General features: G+C 42.6%; 1 protein-coding gene across 1 annotated transcript in view; it reads right to left on the bottom strand.

Annotated features, from left to right (window-relative positions):
• Positions 1-8,732: 8,732 nt before the first annotated feature.
• si:dkey-49n23.1 (semaphorin-3D) overlaps positions 8,733-15,037 on the bottom strand; it is a 142,598-nt gene continuing 136,293 nt past the window's right edge. The window contains exons 17-18 of the mRNA XM_045705201.1: positions 14,072-14,205; positions 8,733-13,728 (exon numbers count right to left, since the gene is read on the bottom strand). Coding sequence (XP_045561157.1) covers positions 13,270-13,728; positions 14,072-14,205 — 593 coding nt within the window. The 3' untranslated portion in view covers positions 8,733-13,269. The remainder of the gene's footprint in view (positions 13,729-14,071; positions 14,206-15,037) is intronic.

Here is a 15,037-nt window from a genome sequence, read left to right as displayed (position 1 = left end):
GTTTATAAGGAGTTGATCATCACTCAGTGTAGGGATTTGATTTGTGTTTATAAGGAGTTGATCATCACTCAGTGTAGGGATTTGATTTGTGTTTATAAGGAGTTGATCATCAGTCAGTGTAGGGATTTGATTTGTGTTTATAAGGAGTTGATCATCACTCAGTGTAGGGATTTGATTTGTGTTTATAAGGAGTTGATCATCAGTCAGTGTAGGGATTTGATTTGTGTTTATAAGGAGTTGATCATCACTCAGTGTAGGGATTTGATTTGTGTTTATAAGGAGTTGATCATCAGTCAGTGTAGGGATTTGATTTGTGTTTATAAGGAGTTGATCATCACTCAGTGTAGGGATTTGATTTGTGTTTATAAGGAGTTGACGGCATCCTAGATCGACTCTTATTTCAGGGGATATTTATAGTGATTGGGTTGCTCGTCTGGACTGCCAGGGAACGGAGTGCACAAGTACATGAGGTAACCATGGTGATCCAAAGGAGTGCACAAGTACATGAGGTAACCATAGTGATCCAAAGGAGTGCACAAGTACATGAGGTAACCATGGTGATCCAAAGGAGTGCACAAGTACATGAGGTAACCATGGTGATCCAAAGGAGTACACAAGTACATGAGGTAACCATGGTTATCCAAAGGAGTACACAAATACATGAGGTTACCATGGTGATCCAAAGGAGTACACAAATACATGAGGTAACCATGGTGATCCAAAGGGTACCTGCTGCATCACAAAGGGTTGTTACTGGTCAGGCTGTTTTGTGTTATAGTGTAGTCTTCTGTCTCTTTACTTCATTAAGACACTTCACGACAATCTCAGACGACATGACATGTGTAAGTTGTTATAAGTATGTATGTCTTATAATACAGAGGACCACAGAGTTACTGAGGACCACTGAGCTACAGAGGACCACTGAGCTACAGAGTTACAGAGGACCACTGAGCTACAGAGTTACAAAGGACCACTGAGCTACAGGGGGCCACAGAGTTACTGAGGACCACTGAGTTACAGAGGACCACTGAGCTACAGAGTTACAGAGGACCACTGAGCTACAGAGTTACAGAGGACCACTGAGCTACAGAGTTACAAAGGACCACTGAGCTACAGGGGGCCACAGAGTTACTGAGGACCACTGAGTTACAGAGGACCACTGAGCTACAGAGTTACTGAGGACCACTGAGCTACAGAGTTACCGAGGACCACTGAGCTACAGAGTTACTGAGGACCACTGAGCTACAGAGTTACAGTGGACCACTGAGCTACAGAGTTACAGAGGACCACTGAGCTACAGAGTTACAGAGGACCACTGAGCTACAGAGTTACTGAGGACCACAGAGCCACAGAGTTACAGAGGACCACTGAGCTACAGAGTTACAGAGGACCACTGAGCTACAGCGTTACAGAGGACCACTGAGCTACAGAGTAACAGAGGACCACTGAGCTACAGAGTTACAGTGGACCACTGAGCTACAGAGTTACTGAGGACCACTGAGCTACAGAGTTACAGAGGACCACTGAGCTACAGAGTTACAGAGGACCACTGAGCAACAGAGTGACTGAGGACCACTGAGCTACAGAGTTACAGAGGACCACTGAGCTACAGAGTTACAGAGGACCACTGAGCTACAGAGTTACAGAGGACCACTGAGCTACAGAGTTACTGAGGACCACTGAGCTACAGAGTTACAGAGGACCACTGAGCTACAGAGTTACAGACGACCACTGAGCTACAGAGTTACTGAGAACCACAGAGCCACAGAGTTACAGAGGACCACTGAGCTACAGAGTTACAGAGGACCACTGAGCTACAGAGTTACAGAGGACCACTGAGCTACAGAGTTACAGAGGACCGCTGAGCTACAGAGTTACAGAGGACCGCTGAGCTACAGAGTTACAGAGGACCACAGAGTTACAGAGGACCACTGAGCCACAGAGTTACAGAGGACCACTGAGCTACAGAGTTACAGAGGAGCACTGAGCTACAGAGTTACTGAGGACCACTGAGCTACAGAGTTACCGAGGACCACTGAGCTACAGAGTTACAGAGGACCACTAAGCTACAGAGTTACTGAGGACCACTGAGCTACAGAGTTACAGAGGACCACTAAGCTACAGAGTTACTGAGGGCCACTGAGCTACAGAGTTACAGAGGACCACTAAGCTACAGAGTTACTGAGGGCCACTGAGCTACAGAGTTACAGAGGACCATGATAATAAGGCTTATAATAGCCTCAAGTTATGTCTATGTATCAACATATAGCCTGTATTTCGTCAGGATCAGTATGAGATAATAACACATTGTAAGGGATTCATAAATGCTCATGACAAGTGTTACAATGCGTTATAACCAACCTTAACAGCATTGCCACCTAGTGAGGAATCCCAACAGAGCTTGATGATGATGGTATCATCTCCATATGGCCTCAGATCTCAGCTACAGATTAGCCTAGTGACGAGACAGGCAGGTTAAAATTAGCACACTAATCTGAAGGGAGACACTTACACACACACTTACACACACACACACACACACACACACACACACACACACACACACACACACACACACACACACACACACACACACACACACACACACACACACACACACACACACACACACACACACACAATGAGACACAAAGAGTGAGAAAGAGAGAGCGAGCGCGAGAGAGAAAGAGAAAGAGACACACACACACACACACACACACACACACACACACACACACACACACACACACACACACACACACACACACACACACACACACACACACACACTGACCTTATGCAGCCCTTGCTGACTCCAGTGGATGACTTTGATCCTGGTGAAGGGATCCACAGTCAGGGGATAGGTGAGAAGGGGTAGCAGAGCGAATACACGCACACATACATTTCCCTCCTTGGGTAAATTTACCATCGCCAGTGTTTTGAGAAAGTAAGATGACAATACCACAAATTGTATTAAAAAATAACAATATTTGACAATAATATACAATGCATTCGGAAAGTATTCAGACCCCTTGACTCTTTTCCACATTTTTTTACATTACAGCCTTATTCTAAAATTGATTAAATTGTTTTTTTCTACACACAATAACCCATAATGATGAAGCAAAAACAGGTTATTATTTATTTCTGCACATTTATTACAAAATAAAAAACTAACACATTTACGTATGAATTCAGAACCTTTACTGAGTACTTTGTTGAAGCACCTTTGGCAGCGATTACAGCCTTGGGCCTTCCTGGTTATGACGCTACAAGCTTGGCACACCTGTATTTGGGGAGTTTCTCCCATTCTTCTCTGCAGATCCTCTCAAGCTCTGTCAGGTTGGATGGGAAGCGTCGCTGCACAGCTATTTTCAGGTCTCTCCAGAGATGTTTGATCGGGTTCAGGTCCGGGCTCTGGCTGGGCCACTCAAGGACATTCAGAGACTATCACGAAGCCACTCCTGCGTTGTCTTGGCTGTGTGCTTAGGGTTGTTGTCCTGTTGGAAGGTGAACCTTCGCCCCAGTCTGAGGTTCTGAGCACTCTGGAGCAGGTTTTCATCAAGGATCTCTCTTTGCTTTGCTCCATTCATCTTTCCTGACTAGTCTCCCAGTCCCTGCCGCTGAAAAATATCCCCACAGCATGATGCTGCCACCACCATGTTTCACCGTTGGGATGGTGCCAGGTTTATTCCAGACGTGACACTTAGCATTCAGGCCAAAGAGTTCAATCTTGGTTTCATCAGACCAGAGAATCTTTTTTCTCACAGGCTGTCATTTGCCTTTTACTGAGGACTGGCTTCAGTCTGGCCACTCTACCATAAAGGCCCGATTGGTGGAGTGCTGCAGCGATGGTTGTCCTTCTGGAAGGTTCTCCGATCTCCACAGAGGAACGTGTATATACTGTTGAGTTCTACTTCCCTTGTGACTGTTGAGCTCTACTTCCCTTTTCACTATTGAGTTCTACTTTCTTGTCACTGTTGAGTTCTACTTCCCTTGTGACTGTTGAGTTCTACTTCCCTTGTGACTGTTGAGTTCTACTTCCCTTGTCACTATTGAGTTCTACTACTAAACATCAAGCATATACTAGGAAAATTCTTAAAGTTACAATGTTTTCATAATAACGTCATCCTTTAACCTTTAATAACAAAACAAAAATGACCGCCATTGTGGCTGACGGAAACCATTGTTCCAAAGTCCATTTATTGCATCTTTAATGTTCTGAGGCCGGTTCTCCATAGTGAGAGGACAAAGGAATTTTGTCTGTTGCCTAAGATTTACGATGGGCGTGAGGGGTCATAAAACCCCCACATCTTCATACTCTACTTCTACTTCCCTTGTCACTGTTGAGTTCTACTTCCCTTGTGCCTGTCGAGTTCTACTTCCCTTGTGCCTGTCGAGTTCTACTTCCCTTGTGCCTGTCGAGTTCTACTTCCCTTGTGCCTGTCGAGTTCTACTTCCCTTGTCACCGTTGAATTCTACTTCAAATGTCACTGTTGAATTCTACTTCACTTGTCACTGTTGAGTTCTACTTCCCTTGTCACTGCTTTCTCTGCTTTCATTATCACAACAATACAAACACATCCAGTGAGAAGATTTACAGTATTATACCGTTTAGGGACAAATTACAGTATTATACCATTTAGGGACAAAGGTCAATGGATGTGAAAGTTTGAAATACGCAGCACATTGTGATGAAATCAACCCGGCATTCCATTCAAGGCCAGTAAGTTTCTCCTTGTAGACTGAAAGGGAGACGAGGAGAAGCAGTCTTCACTGTATAAATCACAGAATTTAACAGAACATTATATTGTATCTCTGTGGCCTCCGTTGTATTAAATCATACTGAATGGTTTGAATGCTGTCCAATAGTTTGGCCTTGTGTGAGGGAGGGGAGAGCGATGTCTTGTCCTAGAGAGAGGCACCACAGTACTCAGTGATTGGGTTGTAGCTGGAGCACTTCTCAGTCTAATAAAACATGTTACAAAAAGGCTCATAAGACATTATAAAGGCTCATACATGCTTACAACAGGTTAAAACAACAATTTTACAGAATTTGATCTCAATTAAACACAGACAGTAAATGTTCGAAACAAAAGGATAAATTTTGTATTTATTTATTTTGACATAAAATGTAAAAAGATCAACTATTCGCCATTAGTGGTCCTTTCCAAAAGAATAACACACCTACAGGGTCAGATGTTTTCTAGTCCAACCAATGTTATATTCAACTATGGGATTTGGTAAGGGAATCAGATCCTAGTTCTGTGTCCAAGGGAAAGTTCAGTCATGGATGAGAGGTATTGTGGCAAATATCTGCTGTATTAGCACCTGATTATATTTACCCATATAGAGCCAAATCAAATCAAATTTGATTTGCCACATGCGTCATAAGCAACAGACGTAGACTAACAGTGAGAAATCAGAGAAAAATATTAAAATAATAACACAAGGAATAAATCCACAATGAGTAACATTAACTTGGTTATATACACAGGGTACCAGTACCTGAGTGGATGTGCAGGGGAACAAGGTAATTGAGGTAGATATGTACACATACTGTACGTGGGGGTAAAGTTACTAGGCAACAGAATAAATAATAAACAGTAGCAGCAGTGTATGTGAGGAGTCAAAAGAGTTTGTGCAAAAAGGGTCAATGCAGATAGTTAAATAGTTAACCAATAGCTACCCGGACAAACTATTTAGGCTTGGGGGTAGAAGCTGTACAGTGTCCTATTGGTTCCAGACTTGGTGCATCGGTCGCTCTTGCCGTGAGGTAGCAGAGAGACCAGTCTATGACTTGGGTGAATGGAGTCTTTGACAATTGTTAGGGCCTTCCTCTGACACCGCCTGGTATAGAGTTCCTGGATAGCAGGAAGCTTGGCCCCAGTGATGTACTGGGCGGTATGCACTACCCTCTGTAGTGCCATTGTGGTTAGATGCCGAGCAGTTGTCATACCAAGTGGTGATGCAACCAGTCAAGATGCTCTCAATGGCGCAGCTGTAAAACCTTTTATATTTACATATACACGGTGTTTCAAAACATTAGGAACACCTGCTCTTTCCACGAATTTGGCTACGGTTCAAACTCATAAAAGACACACCCTCATCTATTGCCCTTGGGGGAATCCCCGTCACCATCTTGCCCCTCCAAATGATTAGGCAAGCAAGGGAAGTTTGCAACATAAACCCCTCAGTCCCTGTTTTTAGTCGAGTTTGCTAGTGTACAATTATGTTCACTTCAGGGCCTGAAACTCCCCATAATTCAATTCACCACGGTTGTACATCCGCTAAGGAAAGTCCGCGAAAACTTAAAAACAACATCAATGGAGAAGTCAACATACAAGTGTAAGTAAAAATGAAAGCAAATAAGTTAGAAATGGTGCTACTAATTCACATGACGCCGCAAACACATCTCGTAAAATGTAAATATGTTTTTGTTTGGTTATCTTTTGGAAATTGTAGAAATTAAAAATTGCCCTCCTTCAGAAGTTCCAGCTAGGCAGGCTAACGTTAGTTAGCTAATTCATTTGCTAGCTATCATACAGTAGTCATGTATTAATAATGATATATTTAATATAAGTAGACATGCGCTCATAATTGACTGTAGCGCATATAAAGCACCTACAAGCTACCGGTGTCTGAAAACACAATCATGGCGGGATGAACGAGTGACGAATTTCTGGGCAAGGGTTGTCCATTTAAAAATCATTCCTCCCTCCCTCGTCCCCTCGCCCTACAAGTGTAAACTCGTCAGACGTCATGACACGTCATCAGAAGAGTCCGCTTCATTTGAGGGCTGAGGGGATAGGGTGTGTCTTTTAAGTGTTTGGACCGCAGACATGGATTGACCACGTGAATCCAGGTGAAAGCTGTGATCTCTTATTGATGTCACTTGTTAAATCCACTTCAATCAGTTTAGATGAAGGGGAGGAGACAGGTTAAAGAAGGATTTTTAAGCCTTGACACAATTGAGACATGGATTGTGTATGTGTGCCATTCAGAAGGTGAATGGGCAAGACAAAAGATTTAAGTGCCTTTGAACGGGATATGGTAGTAGGTGCCAAACGCACTGGTTTGAGTATGTCATGAACTGCAACACTGCTGGGTTTTTCCACACTCAACAGTGTTCTGTGTTTCTCAACATGGGCCAGTATAACTGTGGAATGCTTCAGACACCTTGTCCAGTCTATGTGAACTGAGGCTGCTCTGAGGACTAAAGGGTGTGCAACTCAATATTAGGGAGGTGTTTCTAATGTTTTGTCCACTCAGTGTATATGGTGTATCATATGGCTATGATTTACATGTACCAATATGTAACCACATTGTGCTAAAGTGACCCCTAGAGGTACTTAGTGGCCATTGCATCTCGATACACCAGGATGTGTGTACACCATTATAACACTAAATATATAGAATACCCTTTTCACACTATTGTGTCAATGCAAATGGTACTGTGTTGGCTTGGATAGTTTCTTTTTACATTGTACTGTACAGCACTGTTCCATCGTTGTGTAACCGGGCCAGCCCAGTACAGCTGGGCTCTGTTATACTATGGTGGATGTGTAACCGGGCCAGCCCAGTACAGCTGGGCTCTGTTATACTATGGTGGATGTGTAACCGGGCCAGCCCAGTACAGCTGGGCTCTGTTATACTATGGTGGATGTGTAACCGGGCCAGCCCAGTATAGCTGGGCTCTGTTATACTATGGTGGATGTGTAACCGGGCCAGCCCAGTACAGCTGGGCTCTGTTATACTATGGTGGATGTGTAACCGGGCCAGCCCAGTACAGCTGGGCTCTGTTATACTATGGTGGATGTGTAACCGGGCCAGCCCAGTACAGCTGGGCTCTGATATACTATGGTGGATGTGTAACCGGGCCAGCCCAGTACAGCTGGGCTCTGATATACTATGGTGGATGTGTAACCGGGCCAGCCCAGTACAGCTGGGCTCTGTTATACTATAGTGGATGTGTAACCGGGCCAGCCCAGTACAGCTGGGCTCAGTGGTGTGTAAAGGGTACAAGAGTGAACACAGCATAGGAGCACAGCATACCCATAACATGATGCAGTCACCACCATGCTTGAAAATATGAAGAGTGATACTCAGTGATGTGTTGTATTGGATTTGCCCCAAACATAACACTTTGTATTCAGGACAAAAATGTCATTACTTTGCCACATTTGTTGCAGTATAACATCAGTGCCTTATTGCAAACAGGAATATTATTTATTCTATACAGACTTCCTTCATTTCACTCTGTCATTTAGGTTAGTATTGTGGATTAAATACAATGCTGTTAATACATCAGTTATATCACATCCATTCACCACTGGCCTCATGGTGAAATCCCTGAAAGGTTTCCTTCCTCTCCGGCAACTGATTTAGGAAGGGCACTTGTATCTTTGTAGTGTAACATTACAAATGCACCAATCTCAAAAGGATGTTCAATGTTTCAATTCAATGTTCTACCAATAGGTGCCCTTTTTTGTGAACCTTAGGAAAGCTTACCTGGTCTTTGTGGTTGAATCTGTGCTTGAAATTCACTGATCGACTTAGGGACCTGTGTGCGATACGGAGATAGTCGTTTAGTCATTTAACAATCATGGTAAACAGTATTATTGCACACGTTGAGTCCATGTAACTTATTATGTGACTTGTTAAAGCATATTTGTACTCCTGAACTTAATTTAGCTTGCCATAACAAAAGGGTTGACACCTTATTGACTCAAGACATTTCAGCTTTTTATGTTTTATTAATTTGTAACAATTTTGAAAAACATGATTCCACTTTGACAATATGGGGTATTGTGTGTAGGCCAATGACAACCAACAAAAATCTCAATTCAATCAAATTTTACATTCAGGCTGTAACACGCTAAAATGTGGAAAAAGTAATGGGCTGAAGGCTGTGAATACTGTCCGAAGGCACTGTAGATATAATCCTGTAGTGATACTCCTTACCCTCTGTAATATATACTGAACAAAAATATAAACACAACATGTAAAGTCTTGGTCCCATGTTTCATGAGCTGAAATAAAAGATTCCAGAAATGTTCCATATGCACAAAAAAAAACACATTTCTCTCAAATTTGTTTACATCCCTGTTATTGAGCATTTCTCCTTTGCCAAGATAATCCATCAACATGACAGTTGTAGCATATCAAGAAGCTGACTAAACAGCCTGATCATTACATAGGTGCACCTTGTGCTTGGGACAATAAAAGGCCACTCGGAAATGTGCAGTTTTGTCACACAACACAATGCTACAGATGTATCAATTTTTGAGGGAGCTTGCAATTGGCACGCTAACTACTGGAATGTCCACCAGAGCTGTTGCAAGAAAACAATAGATTAAAAAAAAGACAAAATCAAGAAAAATATAATTACATTAGTGTAAAATTTGTTTTAATTAATTGTATAAATTGTTAGTCATCACAATATGCACAAGGTCAGTTAGAGGGATAGTGTAGGTTACATTCAATGATGTATATAAACCCTGGATTGCTGATGCTATGCATTGGTCATTGAGAGGCTTTGAAGCCTTCGGGAAGCCATATTGTCATTCCCCAGTAGGAGTCCTCCATAGGATTTTTATTTTATTTTTTTATTTTTATTGAACTAGACAAGTCAGTTAAGAACAAATTCTTATTTACAATGACTGCCTACGCCGGCCAAACCCGGATGACGCTGGGCCAATTGTGCACCGCCCTATGGGACTCCCAATCACAGTCGGTTGTGATGTAGCTTGGAATCGAACCAGGGTCTGTAGTGACACCTCTAGCACTGAGATACAGTGCCTTAGACTGTTGCACCACTCGGGAGCCCAAATGAGTAGAACTCTACAGCATTTCAATTTAATGTTTCAAGGATAAGGACATATTTTTTCATTTTAAGTTTAGCTCACATAATATAATTTAAAAGTATGGTGTCTGCAATAGAATAAACATGTCAAAAATTAATGTAGACATTAGTAAATGCATTTTTATAGCTTCCAAAATATTTTTTACAATGGAGGAGGAGTACCAAGATGGCTATGCGGTGGCTTCATTACAATGGAGGAGGAGTACCAAGATGGCTGCGCATTGGCTTCATTACAATGGAGGAGGAGTACCAAGATGGCTGTGCATTGGCTTCATTACAATGGAGGAGGAGTACCAAGATGGCTGCTCATTGGCTTCATTACAGAGCCCCCTGTGGCTACGAGCCATCCAGGGTTTAGACGCATCATTGGTTACGTTCAGATATTTCTTCAGAATAATGCAGCACATATTCATGTTCCCCTAATCAGTTGGTTCTCTGTGAATGGGTGGCTTTTATACGTTATAGTCATGTGTCCAAATTCAGGAACCAATCTTTCCTTATAAAGATATCAGGCTTACCTCATAAAGCAAAGCATTATGACGCATGAAATTACGATGCATTCTATTCTAATGCATCACCAAACCATTATCTACCATGATGTGTAAATAAGGAATATTAAAAAGTGTGCTTCACTGAAAATAGTTCCCAGTATGGATTTATAATATATACTGCTTTGACTCTTATAGTAAGTCTGTGTACAGTACACATACATAGAATAAATAGATTGCATTCTTGCTTAAATAATGACAGCACTGTATAATAAAACATGTGGTCTACCGTAACTTTCTTGTGCAGTATACAACAACCAACACGAGATGGTGCTAACTGTATGATAAACAACAAGTGACAGTCCATACAAAGTTGAACATGTCCATTCACAGTGAGCACAAGATGTTGAAAATACATATTGTTTCTATGTTTAGTGAATCTACTGCACTAGGGTTTGTTACCCAGTTGGTCCCACTACTGTTAAATGATGAGATCAGTGATGATTACCAGAAGTGAAGTCTAGTGTGAGCCGGACTTCCTTTGTGTCTTTCAGGTTCCTCTCTACTTATTCATCCTGATTTTCAACCACAAATGCGTGTATATTTTTTGCTCATAAAGCTGTTTTTCTCATTCCTCTAAGATATGAAAAGCAGGTATCTTCACTTCATCTAAAACCATAGAATAGTATGTGAGTTATTCCACAGATTTCATGTCAAAAGTGTATTGGAGTACAATCTTAGAAAAAAAGGTCCTATACAGAACCTAAAATAGTTCTTCGGCTATCCATATAGGAAAACCCTTTGTAGAACCCTTTATTGGTACTAGGTAGAACCCTTTTGGGTTCCAGGTAGAACCCTTTTGGGTTCCATGGTTCCATGTTCTACAAAGGGTTCTCCTATGGGGATAGCCAAATAACCATTTTAGGGTCTAGATAAGAGTGTGCAGTATGAATGTATTACCTGTACGGTTCTATTTCTGAGTGAAAACCAAACACACACAAAAAAGTATCTACCAAATGCTTTACATTGAAAGATTTTTCTTAATAAAAATAATCGTTTTGTGTTTGAAAAAACGAAGTCAAGGTAGATACAGTCCATAACGCAGGCGAGTGACCCTACCAATATACATTTTCAATGTATATGCTGTACATTGCATTACATTCTCTACATACAGCATATTTCAATGCTGTCATGACGATATGGTAAGTGCAAATATGTTAACCGGTATTGCTGAGGGTGTCTGAAGACAGAATGGGGCACTGAGGAAGATGGAAGGGACCAACCACATCACACTGTCCACAGCTCTGTCTAACACACTGACTGTGGTTGTAGTTCTGGGACAACTGTGGTTGTAGTTCTTGGATACCTGTAGTTGTAGTTCTGGGACAACTGTGGTTGTAGTTCTTGGAAACCTGTGGTTGTAGTTCTGGCACAACTGTGGTTGTAGTTCTTGGAAACCTGTGGTTGTAGTTCTGGGACAACTGTGGTTGTAGTTCTTGGATACCTGTGGTTGTAGTTCTGGGACAACTGTGGTTGTAGTTCTTGGAAACCTGTGGTTGTAGTTCTGGGACAACTGTGGTTGTAGATCTTGGATACCTGTGGTTGTAGTTCTGGGACAACTGTGGTTGTAGTTATTGGATACCTGTGGTTGTAGTTCTGGGACAACTGTGGTTGTAGTTCTTGGATACCTGTGGTTGTAGTTCTGGGACAACTGTGGTTGTAGTTCTTGGGTACCTGTAGTTGTAGTTCTGGGACAACTGTGGTTGTAGTTCTTGGAAACCTGTGGTTGTAGTTCTGGGACAACTGTAGTTGTAGTTCTGGGACAACTGTGGTTGTAGTTCTTGGAAACCTGTGGTTGTAGTTCTGGCACAACTGTGGTTGTAGTTCTTGGAAACCTGTGGTTGTAGTTCTGGGACAACTGTGGTTGTAGTTCTTGGATACCTGTGGTTGTAGTTCTGGGACAACTGTGGTTGTAGTTCTTGGAAACCTGTGGTTGTAGTTCTGGGACAACTGTGGTTGTAGATCTTGGATACCTGTGGTTGTAGTTCTGGGACAACTGTGGTTGTAGTTATTGGATACCTGTGGTTGTAGTTCTGGGACAACTGTGGTTGTAGTTCTTGGATACCTGTGGTTGTAGTTCTGGGACAACTCTGGTTGTAGTTCTTGGATACCTGTAGTTGTAGTTCTGGGACAACTGTGGTTGTAGTTCTTGGAAACCTGTGGTTGTAGTTCTGGGACAACTGTAGTTGTAGTTCTGGGACAACTGTGGTTGTAGTTCTTGGAAACCTGTGGTTGTAGTTCTGGGACAACTGTGGTTGTAGTTCTTGGATACCTGTAGTTGTAGTTCTGGGACAACTGTGGTTGTAGTTCTTGGAGACCTGTGGTTGTAGTTCTTGGAGACCTGTGGTTGTAGTTCTGGGACAGTGTATTTGCCCTCAACATGTGTGACGGAGAACGGTCCAGCCTGATTTTATTCAGTAAACAAACCTACCAGTCCAGAGAGCAATAATAGACTTTAACGGGTCGGTCCGGGTACAAAAAGAACGATCCTGTCTACACAGAATACACAGAATACACAGAATACAGGGGATCAGGATTGAGGAGGAATATACATCCAGAACATCTATATCAAAATTATACTTCTATGGACAAAAAGGTTAACTGACTGATAATAATATTAAGCGTACATATCTGTTCAAAGCAAAGCAAAGGGTCTGCTCATGTGCAGCACTACCACTGAGGTCTTGCTGTACACATTCCCTTCATCTCCAGAGTTACATCTACAATAGCCCTCTATCCCCTTTAAAGGGCACTACCTTAGGTCTATGAACCCTGGTCCAAAGCAGTGCACTCTATAGGAATTAGGGTGACATTTCAGACGTAAACCAAAAGTCTCTGTCCATCCCCGTCCGTAGGTCATTGTATTGTGATGTCCTCAGTGGAGCGGTGCCGTCTCACCCTGGCCTTGCGGTTGTCCACCTGGGTCTGTTTCCACTTGAGCTGACGCAGCTTCTGCTGCCTCTTCTTTTCCCGGTGCCACATCTGCTCACAGTACTCGTCCACGTTCATCCTAGCCGCGCCCATCATGTGCAGGTCCTTATAATTCTTGAAGAGCTGGGCGTGGCTCTGGGTGTGGCTCCCAGGACCTCCAGGGCCCCACCTCAGCCCTGCTCCCCCAGCCCCAGGATCAGCTTCCTTGGCCTGGGATGCTGTCATGCTCTGTTGGGGTATGACCTGGAGGTTATAGCGGGCCAGGACCTGGGAGAAGGAGTGCTCCAGGGTGGTACAGCTGTAGAGGCCAGCGTCCCCTGGTTCCAGTCGCTGCATCAGGAGACCACGCTTCATGTGGACCATACGATCCTCACTCTGGAGCAGCTGGACAAGGACAGCAGGGCAAGACAAGAAAAGGTTCATTATTAGATGAATATTAGTCAATATTAGCTTCCGGCCAATTGGCGACAGATTTTCATGCGGACATTCTAAATTCTGCAGAAAGAAAACATCTCAATTTTCCCACCAGTGGTATGTTTCCACCAAACAAAGTTCTTGCAGATAAAAGTCAGTGTGTTTACGACATAAAGGACATCACATCACGTATTGTTCTAATGTATAGTACAGATGATGAGTTGATAAAGATGTCAGTTTGTGTGTTAGGTCCCAGGCCTTAGTTAGCATAAAGTTAACAAAGAGCTAACATGGAGAGATGTCCGTCTCTCACCTCTCTGCTGACGTGAGCCTGTGGTGGCTGTACTGTCCACTTGACTGTAGCTAGCTGGGACCTGGGAGTACACTCTAGGAAGGTTGAGTTACTCTCCACTCCATATACCATCTTCACTTCCACCGACTCAGAACCTGCAAAGAACAGGATGATGAGAGTTTTGTAGTACAGATGTAGGATCTTAACTTGAGCCAGCTTGCTACAGAAGGAAAAATAATCTCGCAGCAACAGGAAATGTGAATTATTATGTGCATTATAATAAATTGATATTTATGTAGGGGTTGATAAAAAAAAAAACTGTAAGGGAAAATAAAGCTTGACATTTCAAAGTAGAAATGACAAACTTCAAAAGGCTTTTTAAACCTCAAATACACTACAATATTAGTTATCCTGCCAGAGGTTGATCAAATGAAGATCCTCTAGCTGTAGTCACATTCATAATAGTTGGGTTCCAAGATGACATTGTAAAGTGGCTCTGGATAAGAGTGTCTGCTACATGACTGAAATGTAAATGCTAAAGAGCAGGATGTGTAGATTTGTCTTGATACAACGGGATGCGTAAGATACTATCAAATCATTTTGAATTTCGGAAGGGGAGGGGGAAACTGCAACTGACTCAACTAATATACAGTATCATGAGCTAAGATGAAGAGCTAAGATGAAGAGCTACGTGAACTAAGATTCAACTATGCAAGTCAGTTAAAAACAAGTTCTTATTTTACAATGACAACCTGTGAGTTAACTTGCCTTGTTCAGGGGGCAGAACAACAGATTTCTACCTTGTCAGCTCAGGGATTCAATCCAGCAACCTTTCGGTTACAGGCCCAACACTCTAACCACTAGACTACCTTCCAGCCCTAGTTACATCAGACATGGTCATAGGAGCCTAGTGAACTGAGATGGGTTACATCAGACATGGTCATAGGAGTCTAGTGAACTGAGATGGGTTACATCAGACATGGTCAT

The sequence above is a fragment of the Salmo salar genome, chromosome ssa22, assembly GCF_905237065.1.
Source record: "Salmo salar chromosome ssa22, Ssal_v3.1, whole genome shotgun sequence".
Lineage (NCBI taxonomy): Eukaryota > Metazoa > Chordata > Actinopteri > Salmoniformes > Salmonidae > Salmo > Salmo salar.
This window is presented reverse-complemented; position numbering and strand designations above follow the sequence as displayed.